Here is a 12589-nt window from a genome sequence, read left to right as displayed (position 1 = left end):
TGAATCATTCCCAATGATTTTAAATGATGTGAAATTGCTTGTTGAATCAATCATAATGTAAGTACAAGTTCTACTTGCTTTTGGTGCAAAGTTTCATCTAATAATGCTTCTAATTCCTCATCTTTATATACTTTCATGTCTCCTATGTTCTTTGTCTGTGTCATCAGATTCACCATTCTTACACTTTTGAAACCACTCACAACAACTTCTCTCACTTAAGGCAGGCTCAGCATATGCTTCTACAAGCAATCAATGTGCATCAGCTGCAGATTTCTTCAAATTAAAGAAATAAATAAATTCTTGCAAATGACATTCATTCGGCTCAAAACTCAAAATTTTCTCATGAAAAAATGTATGATGCTGATACAAAATCATTAATATTTCAAGGGTATGTAGTTAGCAGTAATGGTTTCGTTCGGTTTGAGCAGCTCATATTTCATGACACCAAGTTGATCCCACCATTATACACTACATGATTTCTTTTACCAACCTTACTACATGTCATTTTACATCAGACAATTTTAACCATAACTTACTGGCGGTGCCATTTTTTTGTCAAACAGCAGAGACTTATTTTTACTCCCAGTATTTACCTGAAATTGAGTTTTGGCATCTTTTCTATTATAGGACAACATGCATAAACAATTTTCTACTGAAAGATTATATGAACCAATATTGCCTATTGGCCGCTGATTGATGATTTTCAGAATAAATTTTCTTGTTAAATTCTACTTCATTTTAATTATTACATTTTATTAATCTTTGTCATATTAAATTTCACTTAAACTGAGTTTTTGTAATTTACTGTAGACATTTGTAGATTTTTATATGAAGATCGAAGCAATGTTTAATAAATTAATAGTTGCATGTAATTTTGTTTGCTTAAATTACTTCAATATAATGTACATTATCAAGTTTGTACACGTACATACTCTTACACATTAATTATCAATTTTATTTTCATCATATTTAGAAGTACTTTGATAAACAAAAGCTTTCTTTCATTACTCAATATATATTCCACATAAAAATGTAATTAAATTAAGAAATTAAAGAACACAAAATTTAGAATATCCCAATTATATGCTAATATATTTTGCATCAGAATTGAATTATAAATACTTCAGTGACCTGACCAATGCATTATAAAGTGAATTAAAGTCAGTCTGGAGTTTTTCAGTATGGTGTTGCTGCACAGCGTGAAAACCTCCCAGTTTCTTCCTCTTTTTTTCACAGAAATCTTCAACTTTTTAATATTTTAAGGTTGGCAGCTATGTAAATGCTCTGTTCCTATCTCTTATGACACGTACTTGTTTTCAAGTTAAGTACTGCCAGTAAAACACTTTTAAACTGTGCTACTCAAGTGTGCTACTTAAGTGATCATATCTCTTGGGTTAGTTTTGTTGTTTCTTGAAATAACTAACCCAAGAGATATGATCACTTAAGTTTAGAGGCATTTTACTACAGTCATCTTGCTGGAAGTATAAAGTTGTCAGATATATTTTCTCTGGAAAAATTTATTTGGTGTGTTTTGTCCTATAATAGCAAATACCTAAATTTTTCTTAATGCAGCTTTTAAAAATGGTATAATTTAGATTATGCACGGATGCTGCTTAACCCTCCAAGCAGCCAGGGTTTTCACTAAGAAAGCACAAATTTCCCAAATGTACTGTAAGAACAAATAATTTTTTTGATTTTAATGTAAAAACTCTCCTGGTATTTCATACTTGGATTTATGTGCTTTTGATATATTGCCTTAATTTCATTAACATATAATTATATGCAAGTATATATATGTTCTTACAGATATCACAAGGTCGTGTATATATGGCCTTGCCGCTTAAAGGGTTAATGTAATTGCAATGATTGTTATCATTCAATATTTTTATTCATTTGCCGAATTCCAGCCTGTTTGAAAAACATTGAAAATACAACATTTAATGTGATCAGCAGTTTAGTTAATAGGATCAAATTATTATAAGGTAATTTTTTTAAGCTAAATTCACTAAATAAAAGATAAATTTGTCAAATGAGGTCAAAATATATTATAAAAATTGCTAAATGACACTTTAGTTTGATGTAGATTTTGAATAATTATTTATTTTGAGAAGGCGCGCCAGTAGCTGAGCGGTAAAGTCAGAACACTGGTAGTTCTCCACATAATACATCCCTCAAGAATTCTGAGTCCCACCCACTACCATAAATTACTTCACTCAAGTCTTACCGACTGATATTATTCAAAGCCCCCACTGCCGCTAAGAATTTTCGGACACCCTACACTTATGAGTCAGACACGAAGAGAACACTTTGCCAACTCCCCACTAGAAAGAATGTAAGTTACTTAATACCTTTTCTGGCCTTAATATCTTCATGTACATTCACTGTTCTTATTATATTTTTTATATTATTTTTTGATTTGTTTTTACAATCATTATATTATCTTATTTTGTAATCTTCTATGTTTATTTCAACTTTACTTTGAACTCTATTTCATAATGACTATTTCCAATGTTTAATTTTTACAAATAATATAGAACTTAAATGCATAAACATTAGGGTGTTGGGGACGGTTACTCGAGTTTTTTCGGATTTCTCTAGAGAAACTGCTTTTTACTCCAAATTGAATTGGCTGAAATGTTTCATAAGAATGAGTTCTTTGAGTATCAGCATTGGTTCGTAATCCCTTCTATTCGCAGAAATATTTGGCCTGACTAGAATTGCCGATTTGGCTTTACCTTATAACTCGAGTAAAGACGAAACACCTTCGTATTTACGTATTTTTATTAATTATTGTTCATTGAACGGGAGTTGGTTTGTTCCCCTTGAAAAGTCAACTAATTTCCGATCAATGACAATGATTACATGTTTTTAATTTTTCCTTTTACAATTGAAATTTTGTTCTTCATGATGATTTAATTCCAGTCCCTGTTAAAACATTATTAACATTTTACTTTCAAGTTATTTCAAAACATCTTCAAAATATAACTTACCAGTATGGATTCACTCTTTTTAAATAATTCTACTTTAATTAAACTTAGGAGATAATATAATCAATTAATCAATATTGTTTAGGAAATAAATTATTATTAACTATGCAGCAATTGCGTAAGTAAGTAGTAGTAACTTGTTTTCACACTAAATGAATTTAAGATCATGCAACATATATATATATATATATATGTATTTTGCTTTTTCCTTGAAAAAATTTTTTTCAGATAACATCTGCAATAAACTAAGGTTGCTTTTTTGCTTGGTTTAAAATTTTACATTGTATGTTCTCTTTCACTGAAGGATGCCTTTTTGCATTTTTTGAATTAAAATACCTATTTATGTGTTTCTTGATATTTTTGTATTAAATTAGTTAAATTCCACTGCTGTTTTGAGGTATATTTTTCCTTGTTGTTTAATGTTATCAAAATAGCCGAGGACAAACATGATCATATTTAGCGGCACATACTGTATTTGGCATTTTCTTTTCATAAATAGAAGAAGAAGAGGAAGAAGAAGAAGCTGTACCTGTCACTGTACGTTTTGAAGGTCCAAATGCTGAAAGAGATCGTCAGATACAGCAGAAGTCATATAAATACCTACAACAGAAAAGTGCTACTGAACCTTGGATAGATGTTGCATACCATCCATTAGGGGTATATGTGAACTAAAAATAACAATGTTAAATTTTTTCAAGGAAATATTTGTAGTTTAATTATTATTATTATTATTAGTCTACACTATCAAAATCAAAATTTGAATTACTTTTTAAATTTTTTTTCAAGGAAATATTTTTTCAAGGAAATATTTGTAGTTTAATTATTATTATTATTATTAGTCTACACTATCAAAATCAAAATTTGAATTACTTTTTAAATTTTTTTTTTTTTTTAGTCTACACTTTCAAAATCAGAATTTGAATTACTTTCATGCTCTGAAATGAGCAAAAAGGTTACTGTGAATTGTGTCTCACCTGAAGACTATTTGAAGGACCTTGTTCCTGAATGTTTACGTCTGTAAGTAATGTGCATTTAAAAAATATAAATAGAATTTTCAGTTGAATATATATGTAACTTGAAAATCTTGTTAGTATTTTATCTTCTTGGTAGTTCAAGTTGTACAGTTTTTGCATCATATAAATATTATCTACCTCTCTATCTATCAACCAGTCTATATATCTCTTTGTATATAATTATTGTGTATCTATAATAGAAGAAGTTATTCCCTTCCCCAAGAAAATACATTGGCCTTTCTATTTCTGATGACATTTTTATGTATGAGATAATTTTGATTTCATACATTTTATATTTTGAAATAATAAAATGAATAAAGAAAAGTCAATTATAGAATTTGAATTTCACCTTTTAAACAAATGCTTATGTATTTTTTTTTTTTTTTTTTTTTTTTAGTTAAGATATTAAATGTGTAGTTTCTTTAAAATGTTCCATATTAGGAAAGTATAAATTGGTGGGACATTAATTTTGAACAGTTTTGATATCAAACACTTTTTTTAAAAAAAATCATAGTTTGTTATGAGCATATGATTATGTGGATATACTAATTTTGTTTTAGCTAAAAATGTATGGCAAGAGTACCATGTATTTGAAAAAAAGTAAAAAAACTCTAAATTAATATATGTATTTTTACAGTTTTATATTAGTTTTATACTTTGCATTGTTTGGTAAATAGACCAGCTGAAATCATAGGGATGAGTTACTCTTCCTTCCTAGAGCAGGACATGTAGTAAACACCATACTCAATATTGTTAATAAGTTAAATGAACATAAAAAGATTTGAAAATAAAAAATATTAAGTACTACAGTGTAGAAATTTTAATAATCTGTTGCGAAAATAGCACCCTTCTGTTTTTTAGAATAACTACTAAACAATAGGGTGAAGTGAAAAAGCCTTTTTTTTTTTTTTTCCCAAATTTTATTCTCTGAACAAGAATGTTCAATAGAGGGGGGGAAACAGTAAAAAATTGCAGCTGAATCGCTGATCATCTTCAGGTTCCACATGAGGTACTAAATAAAAAAAATGGTAATGAAAATATCAAACAATTTTTAACAATATTTTTTTAATGATTTTTTTACAACATTTTTGTTTCCTGATCCAACATATGGTTGTAATTGGTAAAAAATGCCAGTAAAAAGGTTTCAGTTTAATTACTTGTTATCTTCAGGTTACACAAGGAAACCGAAGAAATTCATCTTGTCAAACTTCATAACTTCATTCCAGCACTTGATTCGACTGCATATGAATCAATCCTTGTCTTTTGCACTAGATGTTACCAATGATGCTTCTGTACTAAACCATCGAAACTAGTCCTGTGAAAATTTGAAAATATAATGCTGATTTTTGTTATTTGACTTCTAAATTAATATTTGTTTGACATGCTATTGTATCTTCAATAAAATGGTATTCGCTTCTAAATTTGTAATCATCAAACACGCATTGTCTGTATATGCTCTTGCTTTAGATTCCTGATTTTTCTTCTTTGTTGTCTTTCTCTTATACATTACAATTTTCAGCTTTCAGAAACGCCAATCAACCCAATGGATATTTTTCTTTCATGCTGTTGGTCTGTTAAGAAATTTTGTTTTATGCTTGGAATCTTCATTTAGCATTTACATTATTCACAATTCAAACATTTACATGCAGAAATATCAGAGTACTGTTTCCATGATCCAAGAAATCTTTCTCAATTTTATTATCCCTCTTCTAAGATTTTGGTATTTATTTTATGTTTTTGTACTTTTCATTGTAATTTCTTATAATAATAATAAATACTTTCTCGTTAATTTACCTGAGGTATGGAGCATTTCTTCCAAATTCTTGAAATGTCACAGGAAACAATTTCTTTGATGTCTTTGACCAGTGGGTCTTTCTTGTTCCCTTGCCACATTAATTACCCAAAGGAAATGCTTTGTTACATCAGCATACGTGGGTAAAACTGTCTCTTTAAGTTGTACTGGAGTTCCCAAAACATTACAAAAAAAGATGTACTTTTAGTTGACGTCGTTTTAGTCCAACATAAGCAATGACTGATAAAGCAAGATTGACAAAACTCACCGAACAACCAACTAATTAACAATAAAATGTCCTTGAAAAATTATGGAAGCCATGTGACTGCTTACCTAAGCTAGAACCAATAGTCAGATTAGAGCCAGTTCTGCCATCTAGTAGCATATTTTGGCATTAAATTTGACATTGAATGTGGAAAGCAATTTCTTGTGCTAATAATGGGGTTTTTGACAAAGCAGTTCATGAAAAAAGCGTAACTGTTAAAAAAGTCAGTACAGATATTCATTTGATGTCTGGAACCTCAGGATGTCAGTATTTTGGGCTGAGATTTGAACACAATTCGTTCTAGCTCATTTGAAACCATATAATAACTTGGGCAATATGAATTTTTTTTTAAAAGAAAAAAGTTTTTTCGTTTGACCCTACTGAATAACTGCTTTTAGACATCAAAGACTGTTGTTTTAGATGTTTTATAGACAGCCTTATAGCATTCAGATAACTTTATTTTATTCTTAAGAAGATTTTACATAGAAGAAGTTTTGATTAAGAAATATTGATTTGATTGTTATCAATTAACTGCAAGAAAGTGAAACACATTATGAAAATAAATTTGTATATATTCATTTATTATATCTTTGTTTAAAAAGCTGTGTACCGGTATTACAAATCCTAATTTGATTATTTTTAAAAAGGAAAAATAAATTTAAAAAATAGCTGAAATATTTCCATTCAATATCGAAAAAAAGAAAAAAATGCTGTTTATGCATAAAAGTGTTACAGTGTATAACATAGTTATATTTCAGAAGATGCTCTTAAGCTTTGCTGATTTTCTTGAAATTGATTATTAAAAAATTTAATTTTTTGATTTGATTAATAATTAAATGTTAAACTATAACATGCATTCTAATTGTATTGCTTTTATATATTATTAATTATAGATTGATGCCTATTATGAATTAACACAATTTTTATGTAAAGTAAAATAAGTGAATCTGCTGTAGAGAAAATAGGTTTAAATTATTTTAAAATGTGTTAATTTGATTACATAGTATGGACTAGTTGCCTTCCTTCCAATTATTGCTAGAAGAAAAAGGGGAAAAAAAGTAAGAGAATTATAACTCTCAAGTTAAATCAATAATCCAAAAGTAACTTTTTAATTTATTAATAATTTAATATCCATTTTGCTCAGAGAAAGTTGTGCTATAATAATTTCTTTTTGATTGAAAATAGCTATTTAAATTTTCACAAAACAGAGTTGTTTAGGAGGTACCAGAGCGGTACCTATACGTATATAAGTTAGTAACACAAATTTTAAAATTTCGCGAGTCACCCTCAAATATCAAAGTTCAGTTAGTAAGTTATATGTATTAAACAATATACATGCTAATTTATGTATATGAAACATACAAATGCAACATATATTTTAAATAACTCTTAAATCTTTTCTGAGTAAATAAATTTTCAAGTTTTTAAATGCTGAACTATTTTAAATATAATTATGAAAATAAGTAAATTATAAATATTGTTATAATTAAATAAATTATATTTAAAATGTAAATTATTTTAAATGAATTTAAATAATAACTTTGCATCGATAAATGATTGTTAAATTATTGTTGCTTGATAAAAAATATTTAAATCTCTGTATTATAAGAGCAAAAACTTTGAGTTGCTGCTTGTTTGTAATACATTGCTAGTTTCTTTTTTAAGGTATTTTCATAATATTATGACGCTTAATTTTTTTCAGTTCCGGCTATCATTCTTTGAGAGATGAAGAAAGTGCAATTCTCTTAGATAAACCTCTTTCTGACCAAATTAAACATCTCATGATAAATGGTAGGAAAACTTTTAAGTGATTGAAAGGTGATAAATGAATGATAATTAAATATTATATCTGTCTGTTCTGAAATGTATATAAATTAAAAATGCTAACAAAATTTAACATTTGCAGCTCATGTATTAAGATTTTCCACATTACTGGAGAAACTTTCTCCTGATGTAGATCCTGTTAGTGTCGAGAGGTTGATCCAGCAGATTGCTGTTTTGGTGCAAGGATGTTGGGTTGTCAAAAGGTCTGTAAATGCAGTGATAAATTATTATTATTATTTTTTTTTTAGTTTTAATTTGTACTTTTTCATGTCTGTAGATGTTTAAAAAATAACTGTATATAAAATTAACATATTCTTTCTTTAAAAAAGTTTTGGTACTTTCTGGTTATTCACACCCAAGGAGAGTCAGCAACTCATTGCTGACTTTAATCACTGCTGATATTTTTAATTCAATTATTGTACACTGTGTAGCAAAAAATAATGGGAATGTTTTTAAAAAAAGTAACTCTAAAGTTGATTGTTGAGAATTGCAGAATTTGACAAAAGTATACCCAGCAAAACTGACAATTTTTAATGTTGAGAATCCAGCCGGTAATTTTATAATGCTGTATTTTACATCATTGAGAAGAAAATTTATATCATCTGTTTTAATTGTGTAATCATAAACTTTCATATGCATCAGTGTTTGTAGAGCAATTTCTGACTTGTGTGTGTTCTTAATTGTATGCTTATTCTTGAATTGCCCTCTTGTGATTGCTTTCTCTTCCCAAATTAAAATTTTTATGAAAGAAAGTTTTTTTTTTTTTCATTTTCCTTTTTGACGTTGAAGAGATCTAAAAAACTGTAATGTTGCTGTTTGAGCCATACCTTATAAGTCCTCCCCCTGGGTGTATTTTTGTATTTATGCAGAGCAGTAACATTTCAAGCAATATACATCAGTGCACATTTCATAACGTTTCTGGTTTTTTGAGTACATTCACATCATTTGATTGCCACACTATGTATTTGCATGTGTTTGTGTGTGTGTGTAAATTTTTTGGTTCATTTACTTATCATTGTATTCTGGTGAGATGTTAATAATCTGAATTGAATATGTCAATGACAGATTTAAAGTGAGTGAGTGGTTTAACATTGGGGAAAAAAAAAAATTCAGACTTCTTTAATATGACAGTATGGTCAAATAATCTTATCCCTGCATTTATATATTTTTGCTATTGTTTTGCCAAACCATTGATCTTCTGATGAAAAAGCATATTTGCATGTGATGTCAAGATATCATCTGAAGGGCAAAAATTATTTCTAGAGAGCCTTTTATCTACTGTATTAATGCTTAAGAAAGTCTGTAACATAAATCTGGAGTATGTGCAGTATCTATTCCATAGGCTATATACCCAGTCTTTTGTAAGGCATATGCTATTGTGTAAAAGAGCAATTCTATGTATTAAAATTTATGTTGTTTCTTGCACTATTTGTCAGTAATGGTCTACATTGATTGTTTTCTTTGAGGAACGATGTAATGAAAACTTCCTATTTCTCCCTGTGTTTGAATACCAAAGCAGATGAAAGTTTTTTTTTTTTTTTTTTGCCTAAAGCAAGGGATGGCATTTTAGAGGACTTTCTGGAAAGAAACTACCTCATATTTATGTTAAACATGGGGGGGGGGGGCAATGAAAATTTCCTTAAGTCAAGCCACCAGTCTTCAATGCTCATATCTGCTTTACATTAGATGTTGAGTGAAAACAACATGAGCAACACCTATTTCTGTGAGAATGGATTTATGAGTATCAGAGTCATTGTCCAGCCAGTAATTTTTCTTTGCGATTATTACGTGAACAAAATTTCCATTTACTGCTGCTAAGGGAAGAATAACAAATTTCTGAGTGTTGTGTCCTTGTTGGCCAGTCTTATTTGGTGTCTTAACATTTTCACTTTTTCTAACATTGGGAGAATGCAGTAATTTCTTAGAAGAGAAACTTGATGAATTCTTAGAATGGTATTTCATTCTTTTAGTATAGCAGCGTATCTTAATCCAGCATTTTGATTACTTAGTACGTGAGCAAAACTTATTATAAGAAAAGATTTAATTTTTTAGAATTCCACACTATCTGTATGTATTAAATTTAATCCAGAAGTATGTGACTTGAATACTTGAAAGTATGTGTTTTAACTAATTATGGAAGGAAGGGAAAATGTTGAATTATATGGTATGCTGTGTGTGCTACTTATAATACTAAGCTTTCGTATAATCATATTGGTAAAATATTAAATTAGTTTATGTATTATGATGAATCTTATGAGAGGTGATGCCTTCATGGAAGACTTTGTAAAGGTATTTCCTGTTTTTCATATTGCATGCAATAAAAAAACATGAAAACCCCATGTAATCAACTTGTTCAGTTTCTGGCAAATTAACCTGAAACCAGATATCAGTTTTCAGTGACTTTATCTACTCAGGCCCTTATGATAAGACATTATTTGTTAACTGTTTTTATAAAATTTAAAGCCTGTTCAGTCACCAGGAATCAAAGTGAGGACAAGCTATTGTTATTAATGACCTTGTAGAGACGTTAGGTTTTTTTTTTTTTTTTTTTGAGAGAGCAAGCAAGATGAAAAATTAGCAATCGCTTTCACCGGGAATCAAACCACGGACCTCTAGAATACCGGCCCAGTGTGCAGAACCACTACACCATGAAGGCATGCTAAGATAGTGGGAGAAATACCTTATAACGTTATTCACTTTGCCATTTGTTACCTAGTGATAGTAAGAGTCTATTAAACGTTTAATATTTTTCATACTTCTGCAGTTAGATTAAAAATAAATAAGCATTAAATAGTCAGAAGAGTTGTGCATGGCTTCGATAGCCAGATTTTAATTGTGCAGTGATTTTAAAATCTCAGAGAAAATATTTGAGCTGGAAGCAATTTTTTTCGATATTTAGTATATAAAAAGAAAGTACAGTGGGTGTTATTCACTTATAGGAGAATTTTGATGATTTTTTAAGAAATGCTTCTTTATAGCTTGTGTACTTAGAGACAAGTTTTTAAAGAAGTGTATCTGTATATTATTTATACTTGCTGATAATTTTCTTTCTTTTAAGAAATATTTCTTCTTTCTTTCTTTTAAGAAATATTTCTATTTAATATTTTCTTTATTTTTTTAAAGCCAAAATACTGTATATAAATACTGTATATAACTTGAATACTTTTAAGTTCTCTCTCTCTCTCTTTTTTTTTTTTTTTTTTTTTTTTTTTTTTGTAAGAAATGTTAATGTGCACTTTGTGTACTTCTGGATAATTTTCTTCCATTTTCTACTATATATAATACTTAATCTAGTTTTACTTTTAATGTGTAATGTTTAAGCTAATAAATTTTTTATGTCTTTTTGAATGTTACATTATTATTTGATGCTGTCTTTCTGTATAAATTCTTTGTGATTATTATTATTAAGATTTTCTGTATGTTTAAGGCTAACTTTGATTTTACTATTAGTATTAACTTTTGAGTTGTGGGAAAATATTTAAAACAGATTATTCTTTTCAGTGAGCTATTATATGATGAAAATTCTGTAAGCCCACTGACTGGATTAAGTTCTAAATTGCTTATCAGTGCAAGAGACTATGTGGTATGCTTACAGTTTGTAATTTTTTTATTTTCTGTTATTATATATGCGGGTCATTCAAAACATATTTAGATTCATGTATCAAAATCTATGAAGCCAAAATACTGTATATATTTCCAGTTTTCCACCATTCTTTCAAACTGATGTATTTTATTATCAAAAATATCACAATAGCAGCATAAAATGAACTCTTGTAATCTTTTATTCTCTAAAATTTCAAACAAGTATTTTTGAATGTACCTTTTTTTGACTTTGCAGTACTGAAAGTCATGGTTAATATTGTATGTCTTAGAAAAATTAATTAGTTGTATGTTTCATTTAAGTATAGTCTATCAAATATTAATTCACCAGCCAGCCAAACTGATACATTGTATTTCCTTGTGCATTTTTCCTTTTCTTAATTAATTTTATTGTCTAAAAATCATGAGGGGGAAAATTATGCAATATTTTAGTGTCTGAAAAATCAGATTACAGTAAGAACATGAAAAGTTGCCATGGATAATATACTGATTAACTATCACAATATTATTTCTTTACAAGAAACCTGCATTCTAATAAAAGTACATAATAATATTAATGTTACAATATCTGATGGGTGTTGAGCCTAACACATCATGCTGCATCTCAGTTACTTTGTAAAGCTCTGTGGGCCCCTTATATGAATGAGTCTTGACTGCAGCTTCAAGAGGGACATAGAAGGAACCTCACACAAAGGAGTCTTGACTGCAGGTCTCAAGAGGGACATAGAAGGAAGGAAGAAGAAGGAGGGCAAACAAAAGAGCTGGGTTTTCAAAGATCAAACGTATCAGCAGTGGATAAAGGCACAGGGAGTTGGAACATAAATAATAGAGATAAGGGTGAAAATGCATGCTAGGAAAGTATCTTAAAAGTGCCTGTCTGGGTAACTTAATGAAAGTCTCCTATCATGTCTGGGTAACTTGATGAAGAATTCACACAAAATATGTTCAAATAATAAATGCCATGGAAAATAAAATAGATGAAATGCTAATACAAAAGTGCAAATACAAGTGTAATACACTGAATAAAAGTAATCAAGAGGATACAGTTTAACTATAAGCTAGCCCTCAGAAGGAAACAATATGTACAATAAATGAAAGGTAAAATGCT

At 28.8% G+C, this 12589-nt stretch overlaps 1 protein-coding gene across 2 annotated transcripts in view; it reads left to right on the top strand.

Annotated features, from left to right (window-relative positions):
* Polr3E (RNA polymerase III subunit E) overlaps nt 1–12589 on the top strand; it is an 83668-nt gene that overhangs the window by 24861 nt on the left and 46218 nt on the right. For both annotated transcript variants that reach the window (XM_035348929.2, XM_035348924.2), the window contains exons 6-10: nt 3487–3644; nt 3883–4004; nt 7760–7848; nt 7964–8084; nt 11383–11464. In XM_035348929.2, coding sequence (XP_035204820.1) covers nt 3487–3644; nt 3883–4004; nt 7760–7848; nt 7964–8084; nt 11383–11464 — 572 coding nt within the window. The remainder of the gene's footprint in view (nt 1–3486; nt 3645–3882; nt 4005–7759; nt 7849–7963; nt 8085–11382; nt 11465–12589) is intronic.

The sequence above is a fragment of the Stegodyphus dumicola genome, chromosome 10 (assembly GCF_044657685.1).
Source record: "Stegodyphus dumicola isolate Sdum_Otavi_A_Nest chromosome 10, ASM4465768v1".
NCBI lineage: Eukaryota > Metazoa > Arthropoda > Arachnida > Araneae > Eresidae > Stegodyphus > Stegodyphus dumicola.
This window is presented reverse-complemented; position numbering and strand designations above follow the sequence as displayed.